At 39.3% G+C, this 24027-nt stretch overlaps 4 protein-coding genes and 1 long non-coding RNA gene across 8 annotated transcripts in view; 1 reads left to right on the top strand and 4 right to left on the bottom strand.

The window, feature by feature from the left end:
- Positions 1-5373: 5373 nt before the first annotated feature.
- Positions 5374-7111, bottom strand: LOC123875719 (ras-related protein Rab-23-like). The gene is made up of 3 exons (XM_045921718.1): positions 6950-7111; positions 6293-6465; positions 5374-5512 (listed from the first exon to the last, which is right to left on the bottom strand). Exons 1-3 carry the CDS (start codon positions 6970-6972, stop codon positions 5403-5405), a joined length of 306 nt encoding a protein of 101 aa, XP_045777674.1. The 5' UTR covers positions 6973-7111; the 3' UTR covers positions 5374-5402.
- Positions 7112-7216: 105 nt separating this feature from the next.
- Positions 7217-7978, bottom strand: LOC123875716. Its single transcript, XM_045921716.1, has one exon. The coding sequence runs from the start codon at positions 7903-7905 to the stop codon at positions 7351-7353; it is 555 nt and encodes a 184-aa protein (XP_045777672.1). The 5' UTR covers positions 7906-7978; the 3' UTR covers positions 7217-7350.
- A 12-nt stretch (positions 7979-7990) lies between these two features.
- On the top strand, positions 7991-22107 carry LOC123875720. The gene is made up of 3 exons (XR_006798199.1): positions 7991-8355; positions 21082-21086; positions 22097-22107. It is a non-coding gene; the product is annotated as an uncharacterized LOC123875720 (long non-coding RNA).
- LOC123875712 (ras-related protein Rab-23) overlaps positions 11204-24027 on the bottom strand; it is a 35114-nt gene continuing 22290 nt past the window's right edge. The window contains exons 2-6 of one of the 4 annotated variants that reach the window (XM_045921706.1): positions 16268-16471; positions 14251-14413; positions 12780-12859; positions 12123-12295; positions 11204-11342 (exon numbers count right to left, since the gene is read on the bottom strand). In XM_045921706.1, the coding sequence (XP_045777662.1) occupies positions 11233-11342; positions 12123-12295; positions 12780-12859; positions 14251-14413; positions 16268-16422 (681 nt within the window). In that variant the 5' untranslated portion in view covers positions 16423-16471 and the 3' untranslated portion in view covers positions 11204-11232. Of the gene's footprint in view, positions 11343-12122; positions 12296-12779; positions 12860-14250; positions 14414-15198; positions 15229-15963; positions 16077-16115; positions 16225-16267; positions 16472-24027 lie in introns of those variants that run through there. The other 3 variants (XM_045921707.1, XM_045921708.1, XM_045921710.1) reach the window with 3 other exon arrangements.
- On the bottom strand, positions 13047-13859 carry LOC123875717. Its single transcript, XM_045921717.1, has one exon. The coding sequence runs from the start codon at positions 13733-13735 to the stop codon at positions 13181-13183; it is 555 nt and encodes a 184-aa protein (XP_045777673.1). The 5' UTR covers positions 13736-13859; the 3' UTR covers positions 13047-13180.

The raw sequence follows: 24027 nt of genomic DNA, 5'->3' as shown, positions 1-24027 counted from the left end.
GCATATTTTACAGAAACTGTCACGATATTTAACAGGTACTGTCAAATATTCGTTTTAAATGTTAAATAAACGGGAGCAGAATTAAATCGAAAATGGTTTCGTTGATTTTTTCGCTTAAAATTTACATCGCAAAAGTCGGTGATTGAATGGTATTGAGGGTTTTGAACGATTTTCTTTATTTTTATGTATGTATTTTTCCTATGTACGCTTTAAACTTAAATATTAAAATGGAGCTAAGTGCGCCACCTAACTTAGGAACTAGAGTTCTGATCTCTCAAAAATATTTCACTATGACGGTATAGACTATAGACTGTTATTAGGTTTGTTGGTAGAAAATAAATAAAACCCCACTAGCTCAAGGGTAAAAAGGAGAGAAGGATCTAATGGTCAAGATTCATAAAATATAATCTTTCAACGAAAATTTAAAATAAGAAAAAAAAAGCATGATTTGCAACATTGCACAAAATAGGCAGGATTTTTTTGTACTTTATTTCACAAAAAAAACTCTTTACTGTACATCCAAAATAGAGTTTAATGATTTTGATAATATTCATCTAAATAATAAATATGAATTAATAAAATTAATTACAACTAGGTACTTAAATGTGTAATTCCAGATACATGTTATGTCTTATCTAATAAAATATTACTTGCTTACATTTTTTGTATTAATTTAATATTTTTTGTGTGTCATTTAATTAATGCTTAGACGCAAAAATGGATATTGAAATGTATGTCTAAACAAATAATAATTAATGGAATTTAATGATTTGGTTTTAAAGTGTGTGAGAGTTTGTATGGAAATTTCATCCATACAAATGTTTTGTGAGATCGATTGCATGTATATCAACTGCGTACGAGCTATAAAGAAGAATGAGTTTTTTTCATCAGTGCACAATTCAAAATGTATTTTGGTCCTTTCAAACTGAAGATTTTTTTAATGTTTTAAATAGCGACTTAATGTCCTTATTGATTCATCAATATACATGTAACTTAGTTGTTTTTTTTTGAGATCCGTATAAACTTCATGGTGTCCATAATATAGCGTCCATTTATATTTTTTTGATATAATATCTAAAAAAATTGTGCACTGGCAAAAAATATCTTACTTTTAATGGAATAACGTGTTGTCTATAATGAATGTAGATAGAAGAAAATAATTAATTATAGAGATTTGTGATAAAGGAGGCTGGACGCACAAGAAACGGAAACGTTTAAGGTGCATGAGACTGGTCTGCCCGCGAAATTCAAATTCAACTTGGTTTTTCGCAATTTGTAAACTAATACGACAAAGTAGGCTTATGGCACTTTAATTGCGCCAATGGCAGTATCATCCTCACAGGTTTATATAAAAATCTTACTTGAAAGGGTATAGTTTAAGAAATTAGTTATAGTATCGACTAATTTGTGAGTAACTCATGTCAAACTCATTATTTTGACTAATTTCTTAAACTGAACACTTTGAAGTAAAGATTTTTATGTAATCCTGTGAAGATGATACTTCCATTGTCGGAATTAGAATGCCATAAGCCTACGTTGTCGTATTAGTTTACAAATTGTGAAAAACGAAATTAAATTTGAATTTCGCGGGCAGACCCGTCTCATGCACCTTAAGTGCGGAAACCAGCCTAGAGAGAGGAAAGAAAATGAGGCTGCACTAAGTTTGTAATCGTATCTTTGGGTGTAAACATCAAAACAACGCTTCTTTTTTTGCGTTTCACAGAAGCCTTGTTCAAGTTACCCAATTCATAGTCAAGATAGAGACTTTACTTAGAAATTCATAGACATGTGTCAAATCAATCTTTATCCAATGCATTAAGGCTGAAATCTATGTAGCGTACTTTGACTTAAGTTAGTTAAAACGAGACAGATTTATACCAGCTATATAATGCTGTCTCTGTGTCTTAAGTCTGGGCAAAGTCATTGAGATCTTAGTCTAAGGTTGAATGTGACACATGTCATCTGAATGTAAGAAGTCCATATCTTGACTATGAATTCCATCTAGTGTTAGAGTTGACCATTCATTTGTCAAATTTAATGGAAACGTTAAAATCACGACGACTACCCATAGTAAACGCCAAATTCAAACAAATGCATGTAACGTTAGTTTACTTGAAAACATACATTGTGGCAACTATTTTATTGCTATTGATTAAAAACATAAACAAACATTCAAATTAAGACGAAAAATTAATAAATTAACTACTTACTTAATTTAAAATTCATAGAGCAAACATGTCGATTACTTTCCCATTTATGCATTATGTATAATGGGAACGATAGTGATGTACCACTGCCAGAAATTATTCCACACTACTCTAAGAACTACATAGGAATCAAGTATTACTTACTACTATCAGAGAGTCAATACTGCAGGTAGTTTGCGTTAAATTAATGTTTGCAGAGGCTTTTCTTACTTTTCATGTTAATGTTAACTGTGCTTTAATCTATCATTTAGGTCCAGTTTCATAAAGGTGGTTAAAGTTAACGTTAAACTTTGAGTGTCAACTGTCAAAGCAAAATGGGTTGGGCTAAATTTAACCATTAACCTTTGTTATGGTGGTATGGATTTGGTAACCCAATGGAAAACGTCGTGTTTGACATTTTCATACAATTTTGGCAGATTTACACACAGATAGCGTTAATATGAAAAGTTATTCTCAAGGTACAGAACAATTTATGTAAGTACAGTAGTTTTTATTAAGTTGCTAACTGATGCCCGCGACTTCGTCCGCGTGGATTTAGGTTTTCCCGTGGGAACTCTGATTTTCTGGGATAAAAGTAGCCTATGTCACCTTAGAGGTCTTTAAATTATCCATGCAAGAAATCACGCTGATCCGTTGCGGTGTGATTGAAAACAAACCAAAAAGATACACTTTCGCATTTTTAACATAGATAGTGATGATTTGTACGGGTTCCTTCACATAATAACAACTTCTAATCATTTAGGTATCAATAGTTTGCTACATAAACACGATGCATATTAAAAAGCATTTCTTAGCTGTCACAATTATTATAGAAGTTCTTAGTGTGAAGGAGCTTTAAGAAGCGCGCGGTCGAACGAGATGCCAGAGGAAAAGTAATTGATACCATTCATATCAATATCCTGTTCGAAATTCTTTGGTCCTGTAAACAGTAAAAGTGGTGACCATTAAGAAAGTACCTACCTTTTGCTCTGCTCTGGTATGAAGTTATGTTAGTAATAGTATATTTGGTTTGGACTAAGTACCTATAGGTAGGTTTTCGTCTCAGAATCTAGACATGAGCCTCTATTGCTATAAAAAGTCGTTGTGGGACTTGTCCCTTACGGCCTGTGCAGACGAGGGACTATTGTCCTTTGAGGACAAATAAATGGGTCACTAAGAAGTGTATCCCATAACACATACGATGAACTAATAGTACGGCAAAATACCATAGAAAAGATAAGGGACTTTTGTCCTGCGTGGACAATGGACCCTCCTCTGCGCAGGCCTTTAGATATTTAGTCTAAGTTAGTATGGTTACTACATAGGTATTGAAGTATTCTGGATTCTAACATTTGTATTCCAGAAATGTCGTGATCTCGTTTCGACATCGCGCGTATATACAAGCGCTGTGTAATTTCTATAGCCATTACGTGTATATTCCGTTCTTTGATTGATACACAATTTCATAAGTTTATTATAAAATGAATTAGCTTCGACGATAAACAATAAACATTTAATCATTTATGTGTTTTTATTGCTTTTCTATTTAAGAATTAAATCAAGCAAAGAATCCCCCATTATCGGCCTGTGTAGGCGAGGGACTTTTGGCCGTGGAGGACAAAAATGGATCACTAAGGACCGGGACACATAATTATGGCGGAGCGCAGCGCAGAGCATTTTTACACAGTCAAAATATTATCGACATTATCCTCATTGAAATAATATCTAAAATCAATTGTGCATCCGGGCGGATACTCACGCAGTCCCGCGCGTGCTCGCGCATTATCTGGTACAAATTCACGCGATTAGAAAACTTCGCGGGAATGCTCTGCGCTGCGCTCCGCCATATGTGCGCCGCCCTTAAGAACTGCTTTGCATAACGCACACAGTAGACTAATATTATGTGCTAAGAGTACGGCGAAACACTAGTAGGGACTTTTGTCCTCTTGTGGACAAAAGTCCCTCGTCTGTGCAGGCCGTAAGAGAGAAATGAAACCACTTGAAACAAATAAGTACAATGTTTAATTAATAAAATAAGGCTGTATTTACATAAACCAATAACTAACTGTAATGGTATATAAAAAAATAAAGGATATTAGTTTGTGCTAAAAGATATTTACTATCTACATTAATCTAACAGCTATATTAAGTACTTATTTACAAACGTAAAATATCCGAAGCACCTGTATTGGTTTCTCTTAAGTAATTAATTTATGAAGTAAAACTTCTTTAAGCGCCAGTTCGACTTGGGAGTAACTCACGGCCGTATTCACAAACGTTACTATGAGGTCTCACAGTAAGCTCGAACGCATAGTGTAGCTTCCACCAATCAGATCATTGTAAATTGACGTGATACAGTCATCTGATTGGTGGAACGGACACTGTGCGTTCGAGCGCACTATGAGACCTCATAGTAACGTTTGTGAATACGGGTGTTAGGTCGAGATCTATAGAGCGCACTTTGACTTAGCTTAGACTTAAGACACTGTTAAAACGAGAGCGCTGTACTGCTGATATAATACCGTCTCGTTTTAACTGAAGCGTGTTACTTCCGTCCGAAAAAAATCTTGCCGTTGCTTGTATGTGGTCGAGGATAATAATGTCGGTTTTGAGGATGTAGATGAGGATACGGATGTAAGAAAATCTCGTTTCAGGACTAGCATGACAGCGGTTCTACAAATGAGATCGTAAATCGCACTGTGACCATGCCTCCTTGACTCGGCGCGTGTTTTTTATGTTGTGCGCAGACATCCGCATAGAAATTATAAAGGTACCTATGTAGATATCTTTTAAAATGTAGACAGCCGCATCCGTAATAATCCGTAATCCTTACAGGTCATACGGATGCAGCTGTCTAAATCGTGGATGCTCCGCAGTTATAGATACGGATATCATCCGTTACAATTACTAACCTACATCAGGAAGGTCGTCAAAAATCTACTGAGCAATCCACTACAAATACATAGATGTGCGTAAACCAGTGCTGCCAACTGCTTTCCAAAACATGCACTAAACAAACCTCAAAACTTAAATTATTGCCCCTATCGCAGTCAACTCTACACCACAAATGTCTTGGCCTAAGGAAAAGGATTAGATTAAAGTAAAGGTGGAACAAAGAACTCTTCTCGACCGCTGGCTATGGGTTCCACTTCCACACAAATGAACTCAAACAGTTCAAACATAACCGTCAAAATGTCTTTGTTTTATTAACATAGTTCACAATATCCGGCAAGCGCTCTTGAGAACGTTTTTCTTCTTGCCGCCGGACCGATGCTTGGTCGGTCGCAGCAGGATCGTGCCGTTACTGTTGTGGTTGGTGAATGTACCTGCGGCAGAAGGAAGTAAGATAATGTTCCATAACTATGAACTTTAAAGCCTACGCACATGAGGGACTTTTGTCCGCGGTGGACAAAAAATCCCCGAAGCGTAGATAAAACCGTGGACTTCGTCTGCGATGGCGTTTGCTGGCGCGCGTGCTATGCTTGTTTGGAGTGTTTTTTTTTTTAAGAGTGGCTGGTTTTTGTTTGGTGTTTTTTGGTGGTGGAACTGACTGGGAGGCGCTCTAAAGGGGCGCCGCGCGTATGTCGGCGGGCGCCGGCGCAGACGGAGTCCATACTTGTATAAATTCAATAACTTGAAAATATCACAAACTTGACATTGGCTAATCAGAGTAAAGCCAGATTAAAGAAAAAAAAAAATAAAAAAAAAATGATAAAACCGTCGAGAACTTGCCGCGAAATCAACACACGGTGTTATTTTAACGTCGGAAGCGAACGAATTCTCGAGCGCTCAGTACGGATTATAGTATGTTGTGTACGTTGACACGTCTTGAAACTTTAGTTCTATTTTTTTCAAAGACGCCCCCGTAATTTTGTGCGGTCCGGTCTGTCGATGTCTTCCCCGATTCGGGGGACTTGTGCGGGATATTTGTAGGGTTCCGTACCTCGAAAGGAAAACAGAACCCTTATAGGATCGCTTTGTTTAATTTAATAGTCCCTCGTGCGCGTTTTTGCTAAGCTCCGAGCGAGTTAGCAGTTTTTGAGGAACGAACGGGAAGTGTCGGCCCTGGAGAAGGCAGGTAGGAAGGCTATGATGAGTGTGTATACCTATGACGGGCGCCACACAGGGCGGCGGCGAGTCGGTCGAGTGTTCGCGACGCATGTCGGCGAGGCAGCGCGCAGCGAGTGCTCGGAACACCGCGCCCACGTTTACGTCCTCCTTCACAGACGCCCGCATGAGTCGACAGCCCAGTGCCCTTGCTACTAGCTCGGCTTCATCTCTGAAATGTCAAACATCTGTTAGTCACCGTTTACCCTCCCAATTACCTACCTACTATTACTGTCTATAGTGTATAATAAGTAACTATAGTATTCAACATGGAACTAGGAATCACTCTAGCCTTGTCAACATCGCAGCGTGATGCTCAAACACAATGTGTATTCGTAAACGATCGACATTAGCGAAGAAGGAATGCATAAAGTAGTGTTCTGTAGCCATTTACGAATAACAATATTGTTATTCGTATATTACCTACTAGTTACTAAAACACTTTGGCAGTCATTAGTTCTTACCTATTTTATTACATATCTTTTACCTTAAACAGTCTAAGAAACCTCTTAATGATATTAATTTAAAATCAACAAGGTATCACTCGAAGGGGTAAACCAGAATCTGGAATATGGAATCCTAAATATGAGCACCGATTTGAACATCGATCGTTTTGTATGATAGAGGTCTCTAATAAATAGAACATAGGTACTTACGGTCCGACTACACATTGATCCATTAAATCGATTTTGTTCTGAACTATAATCGTGGGAATCTCTCCACATTCATTTTCCACCTGAAACAGAAATAAGATGGGTCCATTCAGATTTCAGATAGATCAGCTCGGAGAGCGTTTTAGGCTTCCTTATCTCAAAAGGAAAAAAGAAACGCTTATAGGATCACTTTGTTGTCTGGTGGACTAACAACTGAGGCAAAAAACTGGTTATTGTTGTCACATTTTATTTAAAAAAATACGATAAAAATAAACAAAAATATGTTTTATTAATAACAATATTTGTAGGTACAAAAATTCTCCCCGTTCTTAGTCATCTAATTAACATTAATAAAGAACGAAATAGGTACTTATTTTCTTAATTCTAATTCACATTATTAAAGTCTAGCGGGCAAGTGAACAATCAGGGCTCCCAAACCGTCCCGTCATTACAGGTATGTCCTCAACAACTGACTGTAAGTCTTCGTTCGTCGGCAGCGTCTTTGCCAAAAGAATCCCGCGTCCTTCCGAAGAACAGTTAATGCCCATGACGTATCCTTCAAACAAGTCTATGAATATGTACTTGGAAACGCGATTACAATCACGAATTTGTTGTTTGACTTCCTCCGCGCCGTAATAAAATACATCTCGTATTTTATCTGCGCTGTTCTTGTACGTCGACTTGAGAACTGTTGATCCAGACGGCACATTAGCGGCAGCACAACCGATTTCCGATGAGTTTATTGTACTAAATTTTATCATTTCACATTTTCCTCTCTGCCTCTGTAGCGGTGGCCAGTAGTAAACGGCGAACCAGTCGCCGACTAACAGGTTCAAGTCGAAATCTTCACCAGTTTTGTAGTAATCGATGCACTGATCCTCACTGGTAGTCGCAACGCAGGTCAACTCGCCGGCGACGATGATAAATGCCACAAAAAACCAGTAAAACCAGCGAGACATCTTTGCAAAATATTCCGCGGTAGTTTCTCGGAACGTACCGGCTCCGAATATACTCGGAGGTGTAGGAATATAAACATTTAAAAACATAAACAAACATTCAAATTAAGACGAAAAATTAATAAATTAACTACTTACTTAATTTAAAATTCATAGAGCAAACATGTCGATTACTTTCCCATTTATGCATTATGTATAATGGGAACGATAGTGATGTACCACTGCCAGAAATTATTCCACACTACTCTAAGAACTACATAGGAATCAAGTATTACTTACTACTATCAGAGAGTCAATACTGCAGGTAGTTTGCGTTAAATTAATGTTTGCAGAGGCTTTTCTTACTTTTCATGTTAATGTTAACTGTGCTTTAATCTATCATTTAGGTCCAGTTTCATAAAGGTGGTTAAAGTTAACGTTAAACTTTGAGTGTCAACTGTCAAAGCAAAATGGGTTGGGCTAAATTTAACCATTAACCTTTGTTATGGTGGTATGGATTTGGTAACCCAATGGAAAACGTCGTGTTTGACATTTTCATACAATTTTGGCAGATTTACACACAGATAGCGTTAATATGAAAAGTTATTCTCAAGGTACAGAACAATTTATGTAAGTACAGTAGTTTTTATTAAGTTGCTAACTGATGCCCGCGACTTCGTCCGCGTGGATTTAGGTTTTCCCGTGGGAACTCTGATTTTCTGGGATAAAAGTAGCCTATGTCACCTTAGAGGTCTTTAAATTATCCATGCAAGAAATCACGCTGATCCGTTGCGGTGTGATTGAAAACAAACCAAAAAGATACACTTTCGCATTTTTAACATAGATAGTGATGATTTGTACGGGTTCCTTCACATAATAACAACTTCTAATCATTTAGGTATCAATAGTTTGCTACATAAACACGATGCATATTAAAAAGCATTTCTTAGCTGTCACAATTATTATAGAAGTTCTTAGTGTGAAGGAGCTTTAAGAAGCGCGCGGTCGAACGAGATGCCAGAGGAAAAGTAATTGATACCATTCATATCAATATCCTGTTCGAAATTCTTTGGTCCTGTAAACAGTAAAAGTGGTGACCATTAAGAAAGTACCTACCTTTTGCTCTGCTCTGGTATGAAGTTATGTTAGTAATAGTATATTTGGTTTGGACTAAGTACCTATAGGTAGGTTTTCGTCTCAGAATCTAGACATGAGCCTCTATTGCTATAAAAAGTCGTTGTGGGACTTGTCCCTTACGGCCTGTGCAGACGAGGGACTATTGTCCTTTGAGGACAAATAAATGGGTCACTAAGAAGTGTATCCCATAACACATACGATGAACTAATAGTACGGCAAAATACCATAGAAAAGATAAGGGACTTTTGTCCTGCGTGGACAATGGACCCTCCTCTGCGCAGGCCTTTAGATATTTAGTCTAAGTTAGTATGGTTACTACATAGGTATTGAAGTATTCTGGATTCTAACATTTGTATTCCAGAAATGTCGTGATCTCGTTTCGACATCGCGCGTATATACAAGCGCTGTGTAATTTCTATAGCCATTACGTGTATATTCCGTTCTTTGATTGATACACAATTTCATAAGTTTATTATAAAATGAATTAGCTTCGACGATAAACAATAAACATTTAATCATTTATGTGTTTTTATTGCTTTTCTATTTAAGAATTAAATCAAGCAAAGAATCCCCCATTATCGGCCTGTGTAGGCGAGGGACTTTTGGCCGTGGAGGACAAAAATGGATCACTAAGGACCGGGACACATAATTATGGCGGAGCGCAGCGCAGAGCATTTTTACACAGTCAAAATATTATCGACATTATCCTCATTGAAATAATATCTAAAATCAATTGTGCATCCGGGCGGATACTCACGCAGTCCCGCGCGTGCTCGCGCATTATCTGGTACAAATTCACGCGATTAGAAAACTTCGCGGGAATGCTCTGCGCTGCGCTCCGCCATATGTGCGCCGCCCTTAAGAACTGCTTTGCATAACGCACACAGTAGACTAATATTATGTGCTAAGAGTACGGCGAAACACTAGTAGGGACTTTTGTCCTCTTGTGGACAAAAGTCCCTCGTCTGTGCAGGCCGTAAGAGAGAAATGAAACCACTTGAAACAAATAAGTACAATGTTTAATTAATAAAATAAGGCTGTATTTACATAAACCAATAACTAACTGTAATGGTATATAAAAAAATAAAGGATATTAGTTTGTGCTAAAAGATATTTACTATCTACATTAATCTAACAGCTATATTAAGTACTTATTTACAAACGTAAAATATCCGAAGCACCTGTATTGGTTTCTCTTAAGTAATTAATTTATGAAGTAAAACTTCTTTAAGCGCCAGTTCGACTTGGGAGTAACTCACGGCCGTATTCACAAACGTTACTATGAGGTCTCACAGTAAGCTCGAACGCATAGTGTAGCTTCCACCAATCAGATCATTGTAAATTGACGTGATACAGTCATCTGATTGGTGGAACGGACACTGTGCGTTCGAGCGCACTATGAGACCTCATAGTAACGTTTGTGAATACGGGTGTTAGGTCGAGATCTATAGAGCGCACTTTGACTTAGCTTAGACTTAAGACACTGTTAAAACGAGAGCGCTGTACTGCTGATATAATACCGTCTCGTTTTAACTGAAGCGTGTTACTTCCGTCCGAAAAAAATCTTGCCGTTGCTTGTATGTGGTCGAGGATAATAATGTCGGTTTTGAGGATGTAGATGAGGATACGGATGTAAGAAAATCTCGTTTCAGGACTAGCATGACAGCGGTTCTACAAATGAGATCGTAAATCGCACTGTGACCATGCCTCCTTGACTCGGCGCGTGTTTTTTATGTTGTGCGCAGACATCCGCATAGAAATTATAAAGGTACCTATGTAGATATCTTTTAAAATGTAGACAGCCGCATCCGTAATAATCCGTAATCCTTACAGGTCATACGGATGCAGCTGTCTAAATCGTGGATGCTCCGCAGTTATAGATACGGATATCATCCGTTACAATTACTAACCTACATCAGGAAGGTCGTCAAAAATCTACTGAGCAATCCACTACAAATACATAGATGTGCGTAAACCAGTGCTGCCAACTGCTTTCCAAAACATGCACTAAACAAACCTCAAAACTTAAATTATTGCCCCTATCGCAGTCAACTCTACACCACAAATGTCTTGGCCTAAGGAAAAGGATTAGATTAAAGTAAAGGTGGAACAAAGAACTCTTCTCGACCGCTGGCTATGGGTTCCACTTCCACACAAATGAACTCAAACAGTTCAAACATAACCGTCAAAATGTCTTTGTTTTATTAACATAGTTCACAATATCCGGCAAGCGCTCTTGAGAACGTTTTTCTTCTTGCCGCCGGACCGATGCTTGGTCGGTCGCAGCAGGATCGTGCCGTTACTGTTGTGGTTGGTGAATGTACCTGCGGCAGAAGGAAGTAAGATAATGTTCCATAACTATGAACTTTAAAGCCTACGCACATGAGGGACTTTTGTCCGCGGTGGACAAAAAATCCCCGAAGCGTAGATAAAACCGTGGACTTCGTCTGCGATGGCGTTTGCTGGCGCGCGTGCTATGCTTGTTTGGAGTGTTTTTTTTTTTAAGAGTGGCTGGTTTTTGTTTGGTGTTTTTTGGTGGTGGAACTGACTGGGAGGCGCTCTAAAGGGGCGCCGCGCGTATGTCGGCGGGCGCCGGCGCAGACGGAGTCCATACTTGTATAAATTCAATAACTTGAAAATATCACAAACTTGACATTGGCTAATCAGAGTAAAGCCAGATTAAAGAAAAAAAAAAATAAAAAAAAAATGATAAAACCGTCGAGAACTTGCCGCGAAATCAACACACGGTGTTATTTTAACGTCGGAAGCGAACGAATTCTCGAGCGCTCAGTACGGATTATAGTATGTTGTGTACGTTGACACGTCTTGAAACTTTAGTTCTATTTTTTTCAAAGACGCCCCCGTAATTTTGTGCGGTCCGGTCTGTCGATGTCTTCCCCGATTCGGGGGACTTGTGCGGGATATTTGTAGGGTTCCGTACCTCGAAAGGAAAACAGAACCCTTATAGGATCGCTTTGTTTAATTTAATAGTCCCTCGTGCGCGTTTTTGCTAAGCTCCGAGCGAGTTAGCAGTTTTTGAGGAACGAACGGGAAGTGTCGGCCCTGGAGAAGGCAGGTAGGAAGGCTATGATGAGTGTGTATACCTATGACGGGCGCCACACAGGGCGGCGGCGAGTCGGTCGAGTGTTCGCGACGCATGTCGGCGAGGCAGCGCGCAGCGAGTGCTCGGAACACCGCGCCCACGTTTACGTCCTCCTTCACAGACGCCCGCATGAGTCGACAGCCCAGTGCCCTTGCTACTAGCTCGGCTTCATCTCTGAAATGTCAAACATCTGTTAGTCACCGTTTACCCTCCCAATTACCTACCTACTATTACTGTCTATAGTGTATAATAAGTAACTATAGTATTCAACATGGAACTAGGAATCACTCTAGCCTTGTCAACATCGCAGCGTGATGCTCAAACACAATGTGTATTCGTAAACGATCGACATTAGCGAAGAAGGAATGCATAAAGTAGTGTTCTGTAGCCATTTACGAATAACAATATTGTTATTCGTATATTACCTACTAGTTACTAAAACACTTTGGCAGTCATTAGTTCTTACCTATTTTATTACATATCTTTTACCTTAAACAGTCTAAGAAACCTCTTAATGATATTAATTTAAAATCAACAAGGTATCACTCGAAGGGGTAAACCAGAATCTGGAATATGGAATCCTAAATATGAGCACCGATTTGAACATCGATCGTTTTGTATGATAGAGGTCTCTAATAAATAGAACATAGGTACTTACGGTCCGACTACACATTGATCCATTAAATCGATTTTGTTCTGAACTATAATCGTGGGAATCTCTCCACATTCATTTTCCACCTGAAACAGAAATAAGATGGGTCCATTCAGATTTCAGATAGATCAGCTCGGAGAGCGTTTTAGGCTTCCTTATCTCAAAAGGAAAAAAGAAACGCTTATAGGATCACTTTGTTGTCTGGTGGACTAACAACTGAGGCAAAAAACTGGTTATTGTTGTCACATTTTATTTAAAAAAATACGATAAAAATAAACAAAAATATGTTTTATTAATAACAATATTTGTAGGTACAAAAATTCTCCCCGTTCTTAGTCATCTAATTAACATTAATAAAGAACGAAATAGGTACTTATTTTCTTAATTCTAATTCACATTATTAAAGTCTAGCGGGCAAGTGAACAATCAGGGCTCCCAAACCGTCCCGTCATTACAGGTATGTCCTCAACAACTGACTGTAAGTCTTCGTTCGTCGGCAGCGTCTTTGCCAAAAGAATCCCGCGTCCTTCCGAAGAACAGTTAATGCCCATGACGTATCCTTCAAACAAGTCTATGAATATGTACTTGGAAACGCGATTACAATCACGAATTTGTTGTTTGACTTCCTCCGCGCCGTAATAAAATACATCTCGTATTTTATCTGCGCTGTTCTTGTACGTCGACTTGAGAACTGTTGATCCAGACGGCACATTAGCGGCAGCACAACCGATTTCCGATGAGTTTATTGTACTAAATTTTATCATTTCACATTTTCCTCTCTGCCTCTGTAGCGGTGGCCAGTAGTAAACGGCGAACCAGTCGCCGACTAACAGGTTCAAGTCGAAATCTTCACCAGTTTTGTAGTAATCGATGCACTGATCCTCACTGGTAGTCGCAACGCAGGTCAACTCGCCGGCGACGATGATAAATGCCACAAAAAACCAGTAAAACCAGCGAGACATCTTTGCAAAATATTCCGCGGTAGTTTCTCGGAACGTACCGGCTCCGAATATACTCGGAGGTGTAGGAATATAAACATTTCGTTGAATACGCGATATGTGAGAGTAGGTTTTAGATTACAGTGCATGTAGCGGAAAGTGCGTCGCGGGGTCGTGACATACTTATCTATCTGAGCGATTAGGTATACTTACTTATCGGTTCACTAACATTAGTATTCAAAATAAAGATGAGTTCCTGAACTAAATCCCCATAGTAAAAGTCTTCATTTAAATTAATTAATAATTAATTATTTTAATTTTCATCGTAAAATGCTAAGTTAAAATTTATGGTTCGGGGATTTCATCTTGGAAACAAACACCAACTTTAAATAAGCGAAGGAAGATACGCCGAGTTTCTTGCTGGCTCTTCTCAAAACGCATTCCGAACCAGTGGTAGATGCTTTTGACGATTCAAAAGTACTCGTATATGTTAAATTGCATAAAATTGAATTTTGAATAAATTAGGTATGTAGTTGTACCTTAAGCTTCCAGGAATGCAGCGCGAGGAAGGAGTCTCGGTCCGTGGTGGAGAAGGCGAGCACGCAGGCGTGCGCGCCGCGGTAGTACGCCTTGGTGATCGCGTCAAACTCCTCCTGCCCCGCCGTGTCCCACAGCATCAGCCGCACCTCCTCGCCGTCGATCCTGGAAACCATCACACAAATATAAGTCTCAATAGCTCAACGGTTCTAGGAGCGGACTGAAAGCCGAAAGGTCGGCGGTTCAAACCCCACCTGTTGCACTATTGTCGCACCCACTCCTAACACAAGCTAACGCTTAGTTGGAGGGGAAAGGGGAATGTTACTTACTCATGGATAAAAAAATGACTAATATTCTTTTTTAAATATATATAAGTAGTTAAGTTCATCATCAACAAAGCACTACAGCCCTGGGTGGGCCTTGACTTGGTCAAGCAAACTCCGCCATTGGTGGCGGTCAGATCCAGCTTCCATCCAGTTCCGAAATCCCAAAACCCTCATGTTCTTCTCCACTCTATCAACCCACCGACCTCTAGGTCTTCCTAGGAACCATCACACAAATATTAACTTTAGTACTCGCCCACCACCTTCAAGAGCTCACAGTACATCCAAGCAATGAGCATAACTCGACAATAAATCTGCCACTCCGGAAAGTATACCCAAATAGACGTTTCGCAGGCTCTGTTATACAAGATAAGTAGGTATTATGTTTTAATTAAATTCTTTTTTTTTTTCAAAATTACATAAAAACAATATCTATGCATAATTTTAAAATTTTTTTAATTGAAAATATTACAATAAAACTTAAAGCTAGCCTTATCTAATTACTATCTTAATGCATAATTGTTAACTTTAGCAGAAACCACGTAGGTTTATTTGCTGGAGTTCCCCAAGTACCACCAAGTAGTTTACCCACTATCACCCTTGAAGACATCAAAGTATTCTACTCACTCAATCTGGCGCTCCAGGAAGTCTACGCCATTGGTCTTCTTGTAGTCTCTGCTGAAGGTGCTTCAATAGTAGCGCTAGATCATACTGGACTTGCCCACTCCTCCGTCACCCACTATCACCCTTGAAGAGCTTACATCAAAGTATTCTACTCACTTAATCTGGCGCTCCAGGAAGTCAACGCCGATGGTCTTCTTGTAGTCTCTGCTGAAGGTGCTTCAATAGTTGCGCTGGATCATACTGGACTTGCCCACTTCTCCGTCACCCACTATCACCCTTGAAGAGCTTACATCAAAGTATTCTACTCACTCAATTTGGCGCTCCAGGAAGTCAACGCCGATGGTCTTCTTGTAGTCTCTGCTGAAGGTGCTTCAATAGTAGCGCTGGATCATGCTGGACTTGCCCACTCCTCCGTCACCCACTATCACCCTTGAAGAGCTTACATCAAAGTATTCTACTCACTCAATTTGGCGCTCCAGGAAGTCAACGCCGATGGTCTTCTTGTAGTCTCTGCTGAAGGTGCTTCAATAGTAGCGCTGGATCATACTGGACTTGCCCACTCCTCCGTCACCCACTATCACCCTTGAAGAGCTTACATCAAAGTATTCTACTCACTCAATTTGGCGCTCCAGGAAGTCAACGCCGATGGTCTTCTTGTAGTCTCTGCTGAAGGTGCTTCAATAGTAGCGCTGGATCATACTGGACTTGCCCACTCCTCCGTCACCCACTATCACCCTTGAAGAGCTTACATCAAAGTATTCTACTCACTCAATTTGGCGCTCCAGGAAGTCAACGCCGATGGTCTTCTTGTAGTCTCTGGTGAAGGTGCCGCGGCAGTAGCGCTGGATCATGCTGGACTTGCCCACTACTCCGTCGCCCACTATCACTTTGAAGAGCTTACATCAAAGTATTCTACTCACTCAATCTGGCGCTCCAGGAAGTCAACGCCGATGGTCTTCTTGTAGTCTCTGGTGAAGGTGCCGCGGCAGTAGCGCTGGATCATGCTGGACTTGCCCACTACTCCGTCGCCCACTATCACTTTGAAGAGCTTACATCAAAGTATTCTACTCACTCAATCTGGCGCTCCAGGAAGTCAACGCCGATGGTCTTCTTGTAGTCTCTAGTGAAGGTGCCGCGGCAGTAGCGCTGGATCATGCTGGACTTGCCCACGCCTCCGTCGCCCACTATCACCACCTTGAGCGCCACCTCCAGCTCCTCCTCGCGCATCCTCGCCTCATCCGTGCGCCCGCGCACATTAGTGATGACGGTTTAGACTCTGGAAATAGAGATTTTAATTTTCAAAACCGGCCAAGTGCGAGTCAGACTCGCGCACCGAGGGTTCTGCACTCGGGTAATTTTTTCGATAAATAAAAATCTGTAAAATGCGGTTGCGGTTTTAGTCAAGAGAGCCCCAGAATTTAGATGACACAACCATTTATAAAATTAGTAGCGTATGCCCGCGACCTCGTTCACGAGGACCACACAAATTTTAATGTGCGTTGATAGGTCAGTCAGTCAGTCAGTCACCTTTTCCTTTTATACCATTTATAATGTACTAGCCGATGCCCGCGACTTCGCCCGCGTGGATTTAGGTTTTTCAAAATCCCGTGGGAACTCTTTGATTTTCCGGGATAAAAAGTAGCCTATGTGCTAATCCAGGATATTATCTATCTCCATTCGAAATTTCAGCCAAATCCGTCCAGTAGTTTTTGCGTGAAGGAGTAACAAACATACACACACACACACACACACACACATACAAACTTTCGCCTTTATAATATTAGTGTGATGTGATGATAATGCATTGCCTGATGCATTTGTTTCGCACGATTCTAAATAGGATAAACTGGCATATCATCGTAGATAATCTAAAATTGCAACTAAAAAGTGGTTTTCGTAATTACCTACCACAGCCGCCGCAAAAAGGTAGAAAGCAAGAATGCAAATAATAAGTTAATCCTACTTCTGAGGTATCCAAGACGGGTATAAATTAATAAACCATAGATCGACGCGATCGTTCTATAACACAGGAACGGCCACTAGCACTAGCTGATCCGCCCCAGCTTCGCTCGAGTGTAGTTTTTGATAATCTGTGAGATTTATGGACATTTTAACTGATGAGTGATGAACTGATAACGGACGAAAAGTGAAGTGAGTGCTCGGCCATGCTGGGTTTGCGGCCTATTGTTAATTCTTCGTATTTTATTTTATAGATATGTATAACACATGTTTATGTAACTAGGAATAAGAAAACAACAAAGATTATTTATTTATTTAAATATCTAAGGCCTAAACAAAGGAACGCGGTACTTAATGGAATTATTATGAAACGCGTGACATTCATTGCCTGGGATGCGACAAAATTGTAGAAGATTTTAAATGCGTATAGCTTTGGTTCCTTGGGGCATCCCACGATACCTGTCGGCAATCTTTTAGATATCTACACAGACTACAAGTAGGGAGGTATAACACGAGAGCCTCGGTGCCTTCAGGCAGGTTGAGCCAGCCCTCTAGTACTCTAGTAGTAGTCTAGTCTAGTAGTAGTAGTACTAGTTAAAGGTATAAATTATTAAACTGAGAGTAAATACGAGCTTGGCACATTTCTTTAGGTAATAAATTTATTTTAAGACCGGGAGTTAGTTGTTTGCTTGTACAGTGTAGACGTAAGGCGATTACAAGGGAACCAGTTTTTCAAGCACCTGTTTCGAACATTAAATTGCCGATCGTATTGCCCTGATTTAGATAAAGAGACGTGTTTTAGAAATAAATTAGACATTTAAATACGCGAGTCTCTAATGCAAATGTCGAAGCGAAACTTTTATTTGCTGGTTATTTTCCACGTTCCAACTTTTTTGCAAAGAATTCACCTTTAGGAGCTAAGGCTTTAACACACAGACAGCATCGAGTCGTGTTCAACGCAGTCCGTTTGAAGATTATGGCTGAGCTTCGATTAACCTTTTATGTACCTAAAATACTGCAAGTTAATGACGGACTGCGCCACTATAATATTAAATATATGATTTAGTAAATTTTTTTTAAAGTGTTTTAGGACATGATACTAGGTCAACGGGAAGTACCCTATTGGATTGTTGACAGACGAAAGACATTTCGAAGAACGAATTGATCCTATAAGAGTTCCTTTTTCCTTTTGAGATACGGAATACAGTTCTAATCTTTCTGTCAAATTGAAAAGTAAAATTCCTCTTACTCAAATCAAGCAAAAGTTTTTGTCATGAGAGAATTCGGATAAGTCCCTGACAAAATCCCCACTCAACCAATTCCTTGGTTCCTTGTATTATTTAAACCGTGTAGGTAGGTACCTAGGTTAACATATATATATGATTAGTACTCATGCCCCTCCTCTCATGTTCAGTTGCCGCCACAACTCACGAAACTAGAACGATAACGCGTAAAAACCGATAAGGGCTATGGGTTACTAATTAAAACAACCTCTTCCAAGTTAGCTGACTTGCATCTTAAACTCCATCATCACTTACTACCAGGTGAGATCGCAATCAAGGCCTAACTTGTCGAATAAAAAAAAGTCGCGGCTGTCACGCGTTATGTATGTGTCAGCCTTAACAACTAGCGATCTACTTTTCCCGCTCGCATTTCGATTTCGCATTCGCATTCATCGATGCAGAGTTGAGACTTGAGACGTGTTTTAACTTTTAAATAATGTATAGTTAAGTACCTATCACCGTCCGGTCCTCACAGTATGGTACTGAAACGTAGACACTGACAAACGGCCTTGTCAACAAATTCAAAGTTGCTCAGAGAGCTATGGAGAGAGCTATGTGTTAGGAGTTTCCTAGAGGGATAAGATCCATGAGGAGATCCGCGGGAGAATCCAGGTCACTGACATAGCCCAAACTTATTAGCAAGCTGCAGAAGTGGAAGTGGGCAGGCCATGCCTGTCGTATGGCCATGGCCGTTGGAGCCGGAAAGTCCTTGAGTGGAGACCGCGTTTAAGCAAGCGTAGTGTGGGATAACGCGGCTGGCGGGGAGTGGCTGAATGAGGAAAGGTGAGGACCGGGTCTGGTGACGCTCTTTAGGGAAGGCCTATGTCCAACAGTGGACGTCCACAGGCTTGATGATAGTGAAGTATATTGATGGAAGTTGTTTAGTACGGTTTATTATGAATAACGACGGTAACAGGTGGAAAGTGACTAAGCACATTACTGAGACTTACCTACCTACTTCAGAGTTACATCGTCACAGACCATAGACCTTTGACCATTTGATAATAATAATAATTCAAAAGATCATGGTAGGTATTTGAACTTTATAAAAAAATATGTGGTTAGATATAAGTATTTTGAAATAGTACGGTACTTAACTCTTAAGCATTAGCTAACTGCTATTTAGGAATTAACTAGTGTTTTTTCATTCACCTAAGCTCCGAATACATAAATAATAGTACAGGGCACGTATCGTTTTGTTCTGTGGTTGACATCGATGTATAGAATCTGTGATTTTTTTTTTTAATCTAAGTATCTATTATAGAGAAAGAGCCCGTGAGGGCTAGACTTTTGTTATTTTATAAAAGCTGAAAGTTTCTCTGCGAATTGTCCCCAACACATTGAGGAACGATAAACGACTATGAAGTTTAGATCATAGTGGCTTTGGCAGATAACAGGTAACAATGTTACTCTTTGGTTAATCCTCTACTTGTCTGTGAAAGTTCCGTCAAAATAGGTTTAGCCATTCCGAAGATTAGACCGATCAAACAGACACGATAGGTACTTAAATTTTATTTCTGAGTAGGTATAGATTCCACGAATTCAGAAAAAGATCAAGACACATTGACATCGCAAATCGGCAAAAACAAGGCAGATGAGTCCAATCATTACGATTTTACTTTCGATTTAGACGGCGAGGTTTCTCTCCACAGAATCCGCCGCGTCATGCGAACTGATGAGGCGCGGTTATGTCAAGAAAAGATGCACTTTAGCTTTATCTTTATTACGAATCGGGACTTTGTTTGCCTTTTCAAAATGAAAATCAATGCATCCTTATTAGTTCATGAAATGTTGACTGTGGGATGAATAAAAAAAACTTTGTTAAGTATTAAGTATGTATATTGTATACCTACCTACCTAGTTTATTATTATTTTTTGCCAATATAATTTAAAGATTTTTATTAAATTAACCTACATTTTTGTAACTGTAGATTTGTTAATGATTTTCGTCGTTCTAATTTTTTTTGAATTTCTCATTTATTCTGTTGATAACACCAACCTAGAGTAAAGGAAAGTATCGTTAATAGTTATAGATGAAATAGAAGTTGTAACTTCCATCACGTTAACTTAGCAGAAGTCGGAAAATGGGTGGTAGCTAAGTAGGTATAATCATAGTTGATCTTGTTGCAAAAACAGAGTAGCATTGTTTATATGGAGACAGTAATTACGGATAGAAATCAATAAATTACCTTTTTCTTTATTCATTCTAGGCACACGCTTGTCCACAATAATTATCAATTACCATTATTATATTATGTTTTATGGGTAGGTTCATTTTGCGCAAAAGTAAACAGTGATTAGTGACTAGGCAGGTTTCAAGCTATCTTCCTACGCCATACTTGTAACAAGTTTTTAAATGTCAGGAAGTAAACTGTATTCCGTTGGTAGTGTAGGTGCTTAAGTAAGTATTTTTTTATTATTTTCGGAGCTAAAGAAGTTTCTTTCTCTTCCACTTCTTTTTCTAGTTGTATGAATATAAGAATCATTTCGTCTTAGGTCTCGTGTTTTGACGAAAAGATATTTCAAGAGATTTATAATGTGAAACATAGCTCAGGGACTTCGTCTGTGATGGCGTTTGCTGGCGCGCGTGCTGTGCTTGTTTGGAGTGTTTTTTTTTGTTAGGAGTGGCTGGTTTTTGTGTTAGTTGGTGTTTTTTGGTGGTGGAACTGACTGGGAAGCGCTCTAAAGGGGCGCCGCGCGTGTGTCGGCGGGCGCCGGCGCAGACGGAGTCCATACTTGTATAAATTCAATAACTTGAAAATATCACAAACTTGACATTGGCTAATCAGAGTAAAGCCAGATTTAAAGAAAAAAAAAAACATAGCTCAGCAGCTCAGCAGCTTGCGAAGTTGAAATGACCAAAGTTGGGGTCTCAAGGTGCTGGAATGGCGACCTCGCGTTGGAACATTACCACTAGGTAGACAGACATTAAACGAATTGCAGAAAGCAGTTGGATTAGGTGGAGCAAAATCGTGGCGGGTGGAAGTCCCTACTAAAGACCTGCGTCCAGCAGTGGACGTCTAACGGTTGGCGATGATAATGTGAAATACAACAAGTAGGTACCCGCATCGAATCGAGCCGCAATCATCACAGGTATTTTAGCCTAGCAGAGATGAGCGCTGACGTAACCCTGCCCAGGAGTCTGTCGAGATTCCGATGCACATAGTCTGCTTTTGCCCCGCTCTAATGCATAAACTTAGCATTCATCTAGGGAAACACATTGTATACCCAGAAGATGCAGTTCCAGTCAGAAAAGTGCTGCAGTACCTATCTAGCTGGCGGCCACAGGTTTTTAGAAGGAAATATGAAGTGCAGGGGATCACAATGGATCGGAGACGGCCAAAGTGATACGGGGTATTCATGAACCTGCATAGCCCAAAAGCAAAAGAAGAAGAACCCCTGCTTAAAGCTTTTACGGCACGTCTGATGCTGCTGAAATCACTCGCATTCAGCGGTGCAGTTCAGAAAAATGAGCCTCTAAAGCCTTGCGGCTCTTGCGGGTGTGTGCGTTTACCTTTATAAGGTCACCAAAATAGGTACACTACTGCCACTACTGAATGATAAATAAGCTGGAGTTACCTACGTGCAAAAATGTTTCTAGGTAAGCAAATTCTACAAATTCAGATATTAGATCACCACCACATACGTTACGTTGCAAGTGCAGAATTCTAAATGAGTTGGTACTTGGTAGGTAGGTAGTACCATGGTACCAACCTATTTTGAGTTAGGTGAATTAGGTAGGCAGCTATTTAGTGGCGATTTAAACTAGCAGCGAATTCGCGCGGATTTCAAAAAATGACTTCGATCTCCACCACGTAAAACATTAACTTCTAGCCCTGATGAAAACTTCGCGGCAATTTTCATTTTATTGTAAGTACTTATTGTGGATGCTGTGTTAAATTTTAGAAATTCCTGTCTGTCCTGAATTGTTAAATTGCCTGTTAGAAATCGATTGGTTCAAATGATTTATACAAGCTTAAAAATTTATACCTATCTACTTAGTTTAGGTAAACCTTAGTGGTTTTTTGTTTTGTTAAAAGCAGATTGTAAAACATTCAATATTTGATAGTTAATAAAAAAAATAAAAAAAAGGTTTTTTTAAATCCCGTCTTTATTTGTCAGGAACTTAGTGATTTTCAGGAATTAAAAGTAGCCTATGGTCACTTTCCATATATTGTGCGTACCTATGCAAAAATCACGTCGATCCGTTGCATAATGCATTTAGTGATGCATTTTGTAGAACTAAGCAAACAAAGTATTTTGCGTGCAAACTGTACTTTCAGTATTTTCAAGTGACAGCTACGATTCTTTCGTATATAATAACAAGTGTAAATTAAAAATTTATAACACCCCCGACGATCCAAACTATTTGAGTTTTCCAAAACATCATTTTCAAATAAATAATTATGTATTTAGGCAACGTCCATCTTGACAGCTTGACATTTGTCTATTGACATAATATTATGACCCTAACGGTTATCTAACCTTCTTTTCTACAAGAAAACTAGAAAAGAGCTGATAACTCTTAAACGGCTGAACCAATTTTTTTAGATTATAGCTAAGAACACTCTCGATCAAGCCACCTTTCAAACAAAAAAAACTAAATTAAAATCGGTTCATTCGTTTAGGCGCTACGATGCCACAGACAGATACACAGATACACAGATACACAGATACACAGACACACAGATACACAGATACACACGTCAAACTTATAACACCCCTCTTTTTGGGTCGGGGGTTAAAAATAGCATATTTATAAAGCTTTCGGACCACAAGGGACCTCGGGCGCATTATGTGAACATGATTATTATAAGAGATGACTCTACTAAGCCCTAGATTCTATGTGTGATTGCGATCAAGTGAACTTAGAATTAATAAAATGGTAACGTCTAAGGCCCTTATTTGAAACTAGCTGTGCCCGCGACTTCGTTCGCGTGTAATAGTGACTTTTCGGGCAGCATACCGTGATTCTTTAAATTGACATTACTTTTTTATTTATGAACCGATTGACATGAAATAAACATTAAATGTTAAGTGAAGTGTTAAGTGAATATTAGTGAAAACTGTATCTAAATCGAATAAGCCGTTTCTGATATTAGCGTGCACAAACACACAGACAAACAGACAAACAGACAAAAAAATATTAATTACAATTTCGGGTTCGGCATCGATATAATAACAACCCCTGCTACTTTTTTTTATATATTTCCATTGTACAGACACCACTTTTCTACAATTTTATTATATGTATAGATCATAATATGTTAGCAAAAAGAAAACCCATGTAAGTTTTCTCTCGTGTATCTGGGTAGGTACCTACATTCGAACTGACCGTTTTTGCCATTTGCATTTGGCTCAGGAATTCCATGAAACAGCTTGCGCTACTTGCGCAAAACTTATGAGACGTTGAATTCAATCAAGCGAAGTTATTTGAAATTATAATTTTGCGCAAAGTAGGCGCGGCGTTGTGTTAGCCTCCTAATGCAATTAACATAATATTTGAATCATGTATCTAAGGCATTGGTTTCATGTCGTTAACTATTACTTACATTTTAACTTCTTATTAAGAGGGCTCTCTCCGTCACTT

The sequence above is a fragment of the Maniola jurtina genome, chromosome 20 (assembly GCF_905333055.1).
Source record: "Maniola jurtina chromosome 20, ilManJurt1.1, whole genome shotgun sequence".
Lineage (NCBI taxonomy): Eukaryota > Metazoa > Arthropoda > Insecta > Lepidoptera > Nymphalidae > Maniola > Maniola jurtina.
Note: the sequence above shows the minus strand (reverse complement) of the source record. Positions and strands in the feature narration are given on the sequence as shown.